General features: G+C 34.0%; 1 protein-coding gene across 3 annotated transcripts in view; it reads right to left on the bottom strand.

Moving 5' to 3' along the window:
• Window positions 1–10,794: 10,794 nt before the first annotated feature.
• The window catches only part of Hel89B (histone acetyltransferase 1), a 72,114-nt gene continuing 68,803 nt past the window's right edge, over window positions 10,795–14,105 (bottom strand). For all 3 annotated transcript variants that reach the window (XM_053792096.2, XM_053792094.2, XM_053792095.2), the window contains exons 33-34: window positions 12,608–12,689; window positions 10,795–12,039 (exon numbers count right to left, since the gene is read on the bottom strand). In XM_053792096.2, the coding sequence (XP_053648071.2) occupies window positions 11,827–12,039; window positions 12,608–12,689 (295 nt within the window). In that variant the 3' untranslated portion in view covers window positions 10,795–11,826. The remainder of the gene's footprint in view (window positions 12,040–12,607; window positions 12,690–14,105) is intronic.

Here is a 14,105-nt window from a genome sequence, read left to right as displayed (position 1 = left end):
AACAAACTATGTAATCAGTAAGTCATGGTTTCAGAATTCCTAAGCGCAATCTGTCTTGCATAGGAAATGCTACACCTAAGTACATTATGGCTAAATAGCAAAATAAGTGGATCATAATTCACTATTAAAAAAAAAGGCTTACTATAAAATTCTCTTCCGAGTTGAGAAATACAGCACATATACAAAAGATTTTTTAATGTCATTAAATACTGATTCCATTGGTAGCTTAAAGACATAATAATAATAACAATAATAATAATAAAATTACATGCTAAACCCATGTGGGTTATACAGCACTTTTCCACTACAAATTAAAATTTCAATGAATAAAATTAAATAATTACATGCCATATTTTGTACAGTGGTTCCATTATTATTACAATAAAACCAAGCACTAAACCCACAAGAGTCATACAATAGTTTCAGCACATATGGAAGATCTACTCTAAAGCATGTACATTAAAGAATACATATAGTGCCACCTTGTGATTACCTTCAGCATTACATATATTGTTTGACAACTTATTATCCTAACATGAGTTTGTAGCCCAAAATATTTAAGATATTCAATTAGCTGAAAGTCTCTTGCCAATGTTTTAATGTACTGTCTGGGCTGTTAATAATTTCACTATCAAAAGGTATACACGTATTTAATTTTATACTAAATCACACACACAAAAAAATATTTTTATTTATTAGTATTGTATTCTTGTTTTATCATTAAAATGTTTTACAATGAAATATGAACTTCTTTCTCTCTCTCTCTCTCTCTCTCTAAAAAAAAAAAAAAAAAAAAAAAAAAAAAAAAAAAAAAAAAAAAAAAAAAAAAAAAAAAAAAAAAAAAAAAAAAAAAAAAAAAAAAAAAATTCATCCTGAGAAAATAACTTAAACTGTCATACTTACAAGAATTACAAAATTAATACTGAGCAAGAGTACAACTGTTACACATCAGGAATATGGAGAGGGAAAAGTACTTGTGGGATTAAATGTGTTCCACTGATCCTGGTTTAAGTGCAATAACCACATAAGTGATATTAACAAAGTTGTAACCAAGAATTTATAGCCCACTAAATTGTGATACAGACCCCATTATCACCATTTGTATACAATGCTCAATGTCAACTTGGGTGCCAGGTGACATCTGTTCATATGTAACTACAATTTTGGAACTGCAGTTAGACCCCACACTATTCCTCCTTTCTATTGCTACAATGATATAGTGTGAAATTTCATTGCTAGGAATCTATTTATTTTTGACCCACATTAAATATTAGATTATCTTACATACTAGTTTAATTACATATACTGTACTGTACAGCAAGTAGTTAGTTAATATCAATAAAAAATGTGAACACCTTGGATTAACTATAATAGCAAGGACATATATCTGCACATTTTGAAGTTATTGTACTGCATTTCAAACATGTGCATTTATATTTATTTAAGAATTAATGTCACAATATAAACAAACTGTGGTTTATAAAAACTGTACATTTTTTACAGTTGTTAGAAACAAAAATCTCATCTGCACAAAGATTACAAACTAAGGTAACATGGAATGATACTGATGATCAAAAATACTCATTTGGCAAATTCAGTTATATCACATCACCTTCCATCCCAACACAAAGAGCATATGCATTATATTACTTATTTCAAAATGTTTTACAGCCTAAAATCTCAATACACTGCTAATGTCAGAGGCCTAAGAAAAGTACTTTAATTACTGATTTCCCATGAATTTTATCGCTAGTTAGCTTTCAAGTACAGTACTGCAGTCACTACTCGTGTTTAACCATATTAGAAAAGTAAACAATGTACTGCAATGTGCATACATATATACAAGCTAAGTTATACTATGAAAAGGTCAGTGATGAGGATGGAAAATAAGAGACGATGAACAGTGCCATATCAGATGAGAGGCATCAACTATCTGTATCAGAAAGGAAGAGACTGATGGACAGACAATGCCAAACCTATTACTGGAGGGTCACTATATGCAACCTGGGTAAACAGGAATAATTTCCAGGAACTGCTATAAACACTCCTATACACCACCTCATGATGACAATGTGTGTCAGAATGCAATCCACATATCCACAAACATACAAAAAAGTTGAAAAAAGTTAAACAATTTGCTATCAGGTAAGATTAAAGTTTTAATTACAACCAGGCTTGAAGACATGAACTTCTACAAAGGAGGTACAAAAGAAAACCAAATAGATGTCAAGATCAAAGCACTAAAAAAAAAAAATGTTAAACTCACTCATACAACCATTAGGAAACACAAGCATGAGTGATGATCATAATTATGAAGGGTAAGTATACGAGTCCAAGGTAGTAAGTTGGTAGACAGTAACTGCCAAGGGAGGTACAGTACTACTGTCCTGCCAAGTGAGTAAAACAAAAAGCCTGTAATTGTTTTTACATGATGGTAGGATTGCTGGTGTCTTTTTTCTGTCTCATAAACATGCAAGATTTCAGGTACATCTTGCAACTTCTACTTACACTTAGGTCACACTACACTGGCATTTGCAAGCATATACATACACACCCCTCTGGGTTTTCTTCTATTTTCTTACTAGTTCTTGTTCTTGTTTATTTCCTATCTCCATGGGGAAGTGGAACAGAATTCTTCCTCCGTAAGCCATGCATGTCGTAAGAGGTGACTAACATGCCGGGAGCAAGGGGCTAGTAACCCCTTCTCCTGTATACATTACTGGAGTTAAAAAAGAGAAATTTTCGTTTCTCTTTTTGGGCCACCCTGCTTTGGTGGGATATGACTGGTTTGTTGAAAGTAGTAGTATACACGTGAAAGTTGAAGTCATAGATGATGCAATTTACAGTTAAGAGATCAGTGAATCTGCATTAAAAATGTTGAGGAGAGTATGAATTGAAGTCTTGTATAGTCATAAACAGATGGGACAATCCAAAGGTAATTCTCAGAGCACTTCTTCATGGGATGTCCACGGAAGGCGAGACTCTTTTAAAATGGGGTGTAACCAAATTTAGGGGCAAAACAGATGGAAGAAGGAACTTCAGCATGATGGTAATGGGCAGATGGAATTTGCTCTTGAAAGTGGTACAGCCACAAAACTCAATCGAGTTTAAATAGAAATATGGCAAAGTCCATGGTGCTCAAGAGACATTACCCTTAACTGTTAAGTAGCCAACAAACAGAGCGTGATACTGGTAGAGTAAACTTGTATGTAAAAACAGTGGTTTTAAATAATGACAAGTAAGCATGTTTTATATAATACTGCAGTGGCAACTTGTGAAACTGAAAATTTCAGTACATGTACAGTTATTGCCTATTTATAATTAAATATTTGAGTCTAGTCTTGCAGTGCTCATGTGAAGGTGACATGCTAGCGCAGAGTACTCAGAAACTAACTGCACATACAGTACTGTACTTTTACTCTAAGCAATGAAAATGACAAAGAAATCTGAGATTTCTGAAAGCAATCTTTTTTGCCAACCTAGTATATGCTGGCAATATGTTTATGTATGCTTAAGGAGATGGGTTTTGTGCAATGATTTCTCTTGGATTTCATTCTTTATATCTGCTAGTTAACAGCCTACCAGGTGATGTGCCCTGGTCTCTTCCTTAACAGTTTCATTACTATGCACATGCTGCAACCCATCCTCATATCACACTTAATTTTCTTAGGAATTAGCCAGTGCCACTTTCTGAATGCTGTCTGTTTGTAGTATTTTTAATTCTTAGTAAAGGGTTAACCTTTTACTGGGCAGGCAAATATATTTATTAGCCTGGCTGAGGAGGCCAACAAATTAAAAATAGAGCAGCAGGTTGTCTGTGCAAAAACACACAATATTAAAATCTACAAGATTTTCGTGTACGGTATGAGGATAGATTACACGCTATTTGTTCAAGCACTTGTGTAACTTGCATCTTCCTCAGTTTTGGCATCAGCCATCCAAGTTGTGTACGTATAAAACCCTGTCACCTACAGGAATACAATTTTTGTTCATGGCATATGGAAGATACTTATTTTGTAATGACTAACTTAGGATGGCACCAGAAAATTGCAATGAGTGAGAAAATAGTTATCTGTAACTTAGTTTCTAAGGATAGCCCCAATCAATAGCTAAGTTGTGCTATTAAGACAATCACTCGACTTTTTCTTACAAATTATCTAATGGAGCAAAGCATTTATTATTTACCAATATACAAGACTACACAGAATTCACTTCACACTGCAGATATTAGGCATAAAACACTGAATTTTAATACTGGTAATCTGAACCCAGCCTTGGAGGGATACGACAGGTTTGTTGAAAGAAGAATCTGAACCAGTTAAATAAGACTGATATCCCAATATTCCTAAAGATAGAGAATACTGACTATAATAATAGAAAAATGTATTGTTCACATAGCCTGTGGTTTGTTCATGCATGCAGATAATGACTGGCAGAATATTAGTTTTGGGAATGCGGCAAGTAGAGCCTTGTTTAGTGTAATCTTTCAACACATTTTTGACATAACATGGTTGAAATTTTGTGACCTACTTTCGGTGACCACACCATTACCTTTATCTATCACGGTGTAAATCTAGGGCAAAATTGTTAAAAGGTTCTATACAAAAAGGTTATAAACAAATAATTTCATTAACCTCATATTCCTGTACATTTATCAGTCCATCATAAACCATAGCTGTGTTTATACAATTATTAAACATGTTGATAATTGATAATAAAGTGTGAAAGGTAATTAGACGAGAAAGTGAAAGGGATGATCTTGCAGCACTGCCATGATAAATATTTGTTTGGAGTTCAAAGAACTACCACAGTTTGTCATTTATACATAAATTATTGATCATCATGGGAACCACACATCTAATTAACAGATGTAACCAAATTAGCCATTTCCTACATAGCAGTCAATACATGCAGTTTTCATATCCTCTGCGATAGAGATCCTAAACAATTGCATCCCATAAACTCAACAATAACTGGAAATGGTGATAACCTAAGAAACTTTCTTTTCCAGTGATCATTTTTTCATATATTTGTGGGATGGCCTGCAAACAAAGATTGGTCATATGGCCGGTAATACAGTGGAACCTTGGTACTTGAAGACTTCTATACTCGAACAATTTGGTATTCGAATACTTTGTTCGGTAAACAAATCACTTGGTAGTCAGCCGTTTGCTCAGCACTTGACCAAAAAAAACACGACCTGCCAGAGCTTCACTGTAAACTATTTCGTGTTTCTTTGCAATTTTTTTTTTTTTTTAATATTATTTGTATAAATAAGTCACCATTGGGTCAAAGAGGGTTAGTGATAACAGCCAACCAAAAAGAAAACTGGTTGGGAAAAAATTCATTCTGTACTCAAAGAACCTTCTGGAACCAATTAAGTTCAAGTGCCAAGGTTCCACTCTATAGGTTACCTTTACTGATGTTGGAAGATAATGGTTGCAGTACTGCCTAGCATGTGTGTGCAGGTTCACAATTCTCTCCACACATTTTCAGAACAAGCAACTATGATGTAAGAAATGAAAAACTCATTTTCAGAAATTACAAATCTCTAAAAATTTGTCTGACATTGTTTGGGGGTTTCAGGAATATAACCTTATTTTCAGCTCGGTTAACACATTTTTCCATGCAGTTTTCAGCAATATAACTATTTTTAACCAAGTGTCAACTGTACTTTTAAGAATTTACTAATTTGCTATTCAACACATTATGGTTTTCATCTTGGCTAAACCCCTGTATATCCCTGTTCTATTCAATACTGACTTTTCTGCTGACATCCAGAGTACAACTCTAATCTTCCACACTAAATAAAAACTGAGAACTCTGCTATAACACATCACTTATAGTCTCCTGTAATTATTATAATCATAACCAAGTGCTAAACCTACAAGGGTCATACAGAGCTAGTCTCCGGTAATAAGCATTCCAAGCATATTTTTACATATCTCTTTAATGTGGCTATTTGTATATTCCAAAAACCTTACCCAACTCCAGATCTACTTTTGGTCCTCATCTCTTCCACACCTGCAGACTGATTTATTAACAGACTTACGCCAAATTTGACATTCCTATTTAGTTCTATTATACTCCATTTTTTCCCCCTGCCATCAATTTCCTCCTGCCTTGTGCTTTGCGATCCATGTGGATTTAGCTTTTTTTTTCTTTTGTAAATGAATGATGATGACTGTTTTCTTCTCAGGGTCACCCTGCCTTGGCAGGAGACAGCCATTAAGTTAAAAAAGCAATAATAATAATAATAATAACCTTCCTACTAAGTTTGTCATTCAGTCTTTACTTGCTTTCACTACAAATAACAACTTTTTAATTAAAATTCTAATTAATATTACTTTGTTCCAATGATAGTCATGCACTGCTTAAATACAGAGCTCAGTAAGAACAATATTTTATGTTCCTATGCTGCACATGCAAACTATGTAACTTCTAAGAAATGACAAATTATTGGAAGTACAAAGATATTTATTATCAAAATAAATGAAGAGGACCATCAAATATGTAGCAGGGATTTCTCATCTAGCTACTGTGGATACTTTTTCTTTAAGGGATTGCTTTCATCCAAGGAATTGGTGTCACTCTTTCTTGCATGAAACCTGATTACCTTCCCATTCTGTGGGTGCTGTAAGATCACTACAGGATTAGCATTTCCCCATGAATACTGTAATAATAACTACAATAAAAATAATGGTACTGCAACATGCAATATTATAATTATGACAGTACCAAACCCACAGAGACCATACAGCACCTGGGAAACAGGAGGTAATCAGGCTCAATCCAAGGCAGGCATGGCTCCAGTTTCTCTGATCAAGAGCCATCCTGCATCAAGGCACCCCTCCCCCTACCCATTAAGAGAAAGTATTGGTAGTCAATTGATGAGAAAGCTGTGCTGTACAAGGCAGCTAGGAGGAACATCTCAACTGTGATGTCAGCATACTTCTGGCAATACACAAATTACCTACACGAGAAACTTGCAATGATATTTCGGTCCAACTTGGACTGTAAATGTCGTCATAAGTTTCTCCTATGTACGGGCTACGTATTTGTGTGTTGTTCCGTCACAGTATTGTGCCTTTTTGTTCTTCACCTTTGGCAAGACACCAACTGAATGAATGACAGTGAATGTTTTCCTTTCTTGGGCTACCCTAACTTGGAGAAAAATGCTCAGCGTGTTAAAAAAAAATTATGTTAGTTATGCTTCCTATGCTTGTTATTTCTTGTGATGCAAGAGGCTATAGACTATGTAAGAAAACATTTTAACCGTATCATTCAGTGTCCTGAGAACTGTATCTAACATGAGTGTACGAGTGGTGGAGGCAAGAGTTATTTTTGAAGTGCATGTGAAATCATAAACACTGAGTTCACACTGTCATGGGGCAGGAGTCAACCTTAAATAATTTGTGAGTAAAACAATTAAAAATGTTAAAGACAATCCAATAAACAGCACAGCAAAACAAATTATAATATTACATTAAGAAAATAATTTTACCTTTTTCAATTTTGGGGCCTGATAAGTCTTATTAAGTGCAATGATAAAAAAAATAGGCAGTAAGTAGACATGTAAATCAAAGATGGAGAAAGAGCCAAGTTAGTGGTGTCGGTGTAATTTACAGATTGGCGATTTCACCACACAAGTCCTATTTTAAGCCAATTCCACTGCTCCATTCAACTAAATTCTTTGCTATGTTGCTAGTATGCCTTCCATTCTATCAACCGAGTACAAGAAATTGCCCATTCAACTATCCTATAAAGTGCATAGAAGTTAATAATTTGGCCAATTTTGCACAAAATTAAAAGATACCCATTTAAAAACAGAATCCAAAATAAACTATGTTGACATTCCTAGCACTAAAACATTTCTTTTGTTCAACAGTCATGTTCCCAGGCCTCTCCTATATTACATTTTTCCTCAATTTTGAACTCTTAATCATACAAAAGTAGATTTTCTCTATTTCTTCGTTACAATATAACCAGGAATGGTTGGCCATGGTTTACAGTATTCAAATAATTGAATCAGACTTATTTAAAACCAATAAAACAGACAGGGGGTGTAAGGGGATCTTACCTGTCATCAAGAATATCAGCAAAAATCTAACATCTCTTCTACTTTGAACTTAATTTCAAGCTATTTTTTGTTCTGAAATCAATGAAAATCATCTCTTATTTCAGTAGTATGTCTTCTTCTCTTTCAAACAATACCAAGTAACAACAAATAAAACCATAAAAGCTATCCGAGAAAACACCCCAAAGTCGCTATTTTAAACCATGTACATGGAACAATTTTGATTTTCTATTATGCACCATGAAGCAGATTTTTTTTTATAATGTGCACACTCATTGCAGACCCATTCTCTCATATGTAGGCCAAAATTTACAGCTCAGCACTTATCCGAGTGAGCTGAGCTCACGACGTAGAACTACGTAAGGGAACCTAGCCTCACTAACATAGTTCTACATGACGGCCACTGAAAGGGTTAAAGTTGCTCTCAATGGCCAAATTAAAAAAAAAAAAATGTATTTTTCTTATAGATTAAGAAAGTTAATTTTTCTGGTGGTCATGAAACAAAAAAAATTTTCCCCATCAGTACTTACCAAGATATAGAGGCATGACTCACGAAATTGTAATGACACGATTGCAAACAAACCATACCACGGGCGGGATTGAACCCGCGGTCAGTCTCTCTCAAAACTAACACAATGGTCTAGAGTTTTGAGACTCTCTATAAACCATACCACCTGTGGTATGGTTTATAGAGGCATGAAGTTGAAAATCAGTGATCTACTGATGGCAATATTGGTGACTGCCTCATACTCCACGTCTCTACTTTATTATTTTGTACTTTATTCTGGGTTTTCTAATTTTTCACATTTTCCAGCAACTTTCGAGGCCCTTGGTATTGTATACCATTCTTGTACAACCATATATCCAATGAACATATGTTCACCTGTTGTATGCAACACAATACCTGTACTAACAAGTGTCATCAGTACATTGTTTACAAAACATGTCTACACAATAAACACACATGTACAAATGTTTCACATTACTACTGTTCTAACATTTATGTACATACATTCAGGCACTGGTTATGTACCAGTGTGTGGAAGTCCTTGAAACACTTCTCCATACACAGTGGTGTTTTACACATCTTTACACAAAACTGTGTGTGTGTGCACACTTTGTCTGGTGCCTTACTGTGTGTGCACAGGCATATCATCTCTTCTGAGGCTATTTCATCTTTCCTGAAGCAGGAAGTGCTGTTTGGAAGTAATCGCTAAACTTCAAACAAGAAGGTATTCGATAATCATCTCTCGTCTATATTTCTGGCACCCTAAGCATCACTTTTGGACATCATATGTTTGAAACCAAAGAACTCATCAGTTCCATAGTTCTGTTTTTCCCATACACAGCATGGGGCAATTTTTCTTTTTTTTATACTGTCCACACTCACTGCACAGACCCGTTTTCTCATATGTAGGCCAAATTTACCACTCACAGCTTATCTAATGGAGCTGTGCTCAAAATGTAAATATATGTGATGGTCATTCAAAGGGTTAAACAATTCTTTTTTCAGCTGGTCAAAGGACACATGAAAAACAGTAACATTAATTTGTAGTACATAATTCTTACAGGATCAAAAAGATTGAGGAGATAATATTACAAATACTACTATAAAGAAGGGTATGGGTAGTAGGTTGGTAGACAGCAACCACCCAGGGAGGTACTACCATCCTACCAAGTGAGTGTAAAACATAAGTCTGTAATTATTTTACATGATGGTAGGATTGCTGGGGTCTTTTTTCTGTCTCAAAAACATGCAAGATTTCAGGTACGTCTTGCTACTTCTACTTACACTGAGGTCACACTACACATACATGTAAAAGCATATATATATACACACCCCTCTGGGTTTTCTTCTATTTTCTTTCTAGTTCTTTTTCTTGTTTATTTCCTCTCATCTCTATGGCGAAGTGGAACAGAATTCTTCCTCCGTAAGCCATGCGTGTTGTAAGAGGCGACTAAAATGCCAGGAGCAAGGGGCTAGTAACCCCTTCTCCTGTATAAATTACTAAATTTAAAAAGAGTTGCTTTCGTTTTTCTTTTTGGGGCACCCTGCCTTGGCGGGATACGGCCGGTTTGTCAAAAAAAAAAAAAAAAAAAAAATATAGAAGGGTGGTATGATATATTCCTGGTACCATATTAATTTTCTTGTGCACTTTTGCAGAGAGAATTAATTTGCTGACCCTCGTGGGTTTAATGCTTCTTTCAATTATAATAACTTATTTGCTAATTCTACAAATATTTGAGTAACATTTACCGGAATAGGACAACCAAATTTTTTTCTAAGAATGTGTGTAATGTAGTTAGCCAGAAGAAAGTTTTAGATTATAAATAAAGACTAAATTAGTTATTCACTAAAGAAAATAGATTTCAGTAGAAGAAATTTGGTTCAAAGTGTAGCCCCTACCCTCTCCTCTACCACTCACCACAATATTTATCTTATAGTAATAATTTGCACTTCAATGCTGTCTGTATCTTTTAAAACTTAGTAACTAGTGGAAGAAAGTGATCGTAAGTGGCTCATTAATATCATTCAGAATTATATTACTGGAAATGGCATTCTTGCTATAAGAAACTATAAAAAAAATGCACATAGTTATTTGTTTTTCCAACTTCTGGAGGGAATTGTACAATCCTATCAAAAAAAAAAAAAAAAAAAAAAAAAAAAAAAAAAAAAAAAAAAAAAAAAAAAAACACCACACACACACAAAAAAAAAAAAAAACTTTCCCTGCTCCAAACTGCTTTAAATTCCTGGATAGAAACCTAACTTTATTACTTGATAGTGACAACATTTATTTTAAATAAAGTACAAAAAATTAATTTAAATGTGTACCTTATCTTAAAATATTGAAGTTTTTATAATACTTATAAAGGATAAAAACATATATACCTATTCATTACTATAGCTCAAATAAAAAATATATGAGCAAATATTTGTTCACTTCTTAAATAAATAGAACACACAGGGGCATACAGTGGCTTAAAAAATTAATTTATCACAATAAAACATTACAAGACTAAATATGAACAGGATATACACATTTGCATCCATTCAACTTTTCTTTCACAATAAGTAATGTCCTAACCTAAAATACAATGACTAAGAGTACAAGACTCACACGCTCTTCGGAGACTAATTCTACAAAGTAAGAGGATGAAGTTACAGTTGCTCGGCATCTTCTAACGAGTACAGTACATGCAGTCTCACTGAAATATCATAGGCAAACAATACTGGCAACATTAGTAAGTCTTACAGATATTAGTGCTAATGTTAAACTTCTCATTTGAAGGTGCTGCTTTCACTCTTCGTGCATTCCAATATCTCATTAAAATTCAGATATGGATAAAACAGCTTAAACAGCTAAAGTTGTTCTTTGTCTAAAGTTTTTATTTTTTAAAAATTTCTACAAATTTTGTTTCACGATTAAAAAAACATGGCAACACTGTATTTTAAGATAAAACTGTACATTACTAAAATGAAAACTTCCTCTTTTGCAAGTACAGTAGCAATATTACTGCTTCAAAGGAACCAATACATGTAAATGATACATGCTATGGTATAGTTCAGTATCAACTTTCCTACATTGCATTCTCTTGGTGAGAATTTGTACCTATAAGTCAAATATGGTGCTTCATTTTATTATTTACAACTAGTTTAGTAAGAAATAAGGCTGAGTGCTTTGTATTATTTTTGCTCCTAACAGTCACTAGATTTATTAATGTTGTTTAAATACAAGATATTTTCCAGTTACTTTTTAAGAGACATTATAAATGAGTCAAGATCATACTCATTCTCATACTGATCTTGATCCCAAAGATCAGGTAAATTCTCCAGCGCAGCTTTGACTCCTGTTGAGCCAACACCAAGGGACTGCGCTGAGGCACTGCTTCTACTGCCAGGGTCCCTGTTGCTCTGACCAGCATCCACTTTGCCACAATCCAGAGTGAACAAGTCTAATAACTGTAAAGTATTTATTTATTAGAAGTTTTTAATAATGTACAGAATACATGGAGAAAAAGGCACTTTGCAGAATAGGCTTTCATTGTAATAATGTTGTAACCTGTGCTGAACCTTATTAAGTCGCACAAAAGATAAAAGACTGATCAACACAGACCGAAATGTTGATCCCCAATGAAAGCTAGTTTTGCAAAGTGCCTATTTCTTCATTACTGCTGGCAACACGCCACTTAGATCTTACAAAACATTCTTCTCAATTATGTGCAGTATTTAAATAAATTATTAAGCAACAAATAATTACATGCTTTACAAAACATTTTAAATTAAACACATTATATAAGCAAGCACACTACAGACCTCTCTCATGTCATCCTTCAATACGCTAATTTTTTATTCTGATTAATTACATTCTCTTAAATTTTACACACTATGCATTCAAAAGTACTGTCTTCAGAGTTATAAAGTATTAATGAGAGTGAAAGAGTAAGGAAGGAGGAGACTAGTGAGAGAAAGTAGCTTCAGTACGCTTAGCAGCCAACAGTTTTAATATGTCATATATTGCTTCGCCCACCTGATCAGTTCCCATGCTGAGTAGACTGGAATTCTCTTGGCTGATGACTGTGTTTGCAGTCATCATCTTAAACTTTTGTAACCTGTAAACAATGTAATAAACAAATTATTTACTCTTTTCTACTTGAATAAAATATTACCAGAGGAAAACACAATTTTTTCACAAAATTATAAATGAATAATGTGCAATCACTAATAACAGGATAAATCAATCAACTGGGAGGATAAAATACTGTATAACTAAACAGGGATAACTTAATATGAAGATAAAATTCATGTCACAGTGAAAAATCATTTACAGCTCTCTTTTTTTATACTGTTTCCTGCATTAAGATGAATCTTTTTCCAGTAAACATTTGCCTTGTGCAAAAGTGGAAACCGAAATTACTAATAGTTTTATTTAGTTTTAAAACAAAGATTTGCATAATTACTAAATTTAAAAAAAGAAACTTTCGTTTTTCTTTTTAGGCCACCCTGCCTTGGTGGGATACGGCCGGTTTGTTGAAAAAAAAAAAAAAAAAAAAATTGCATAATTGATGCTGTTAGAGAAAAAAAAAATTGCTATTGTGATAAGCGACTCAAGAAAACAACCTTAATCGTTACAAGTAGACATTTCATATGCATGTAGTGAACTTTCTGAAGATTAATACGAGAAAAGTTCACCACATGTGAACAAAACACTGTACCTATAGTAATTAAGGTTTTCTGTTTTCTTGAATTATTTTTTATTACTACTTGTCGGCTGTTGCCAACATTTCATCTATTACTATTGTGTTAGGACTAGTGTACTGTACCGTGCAAAATTCAATCAACCGAGAATGTCTGTGTTGCCAGTGAATCCTGAGGAAAATAGTTTACAAGCATAGCTGAGAGAAGTACTATTGCTACTACAGATATAGGGTAAAGGGCCCTACACTTCCTTAAGAAAATATCATCAAAAATCTAATGTATCTGCCACTTTGAGATCTTCAATTCTATCAAATGATGCCAAAAAACAGCCAATAAAATCATATAAATTACCCTTGAACCCCCCCCCCCCAGTCACTATTTTAAATCAACCACATGAGTCAAGATGCCTTGCTTATACCATCATGCACTGAAAGGGGCAAAATTTTCTTTATATTGTGCACACCCACCACAGACCCAGTTTCTCATGTCTAGGCCAAAATCAACCAATCACAGAATATCTGAGGGCACTGTGCTTATGATGTAATCTACGCAAGTGACATTGGTGTGAATAAAGTAAATCTGCATAAGAGAGTGAATGGGTTCAGTAGCTCCACTGAATTTAAAGCAATGTATTATTCCATACTTCTGTGTATGGTATATAGCAGATACTCTTAATGTAGTTGCTAAGTGTCCTCAAAATATAAACTACTTTTTCCCCAAAAAGTCTTGGTATGTATTATTCTGACCTATATTTGCTAAGTATTACAAGTACTTGCACTGCAGTGTTAGCTACTGTGCTGGATAAAACAATGTATGTACATTTTTAAGCC

This window comes from Cherax quadricarinatus, chromosome 61, assembly GCF_038502225.1.
Source record: "Cherax quadricarinatus isolate ZL_2023a chromosome 61, ASM3850222v1, whole genome shotgun sequence".
Lineage (NCBI taxonomy): Eukaryota > Metazoa > Arthropoda > Malacostraca > Decapoda > Parastacidae > Cherax > Cherax quadricarinatus.
This window is presented reverse-complemented; position numbering and strand designations above follow the sequence as displayed.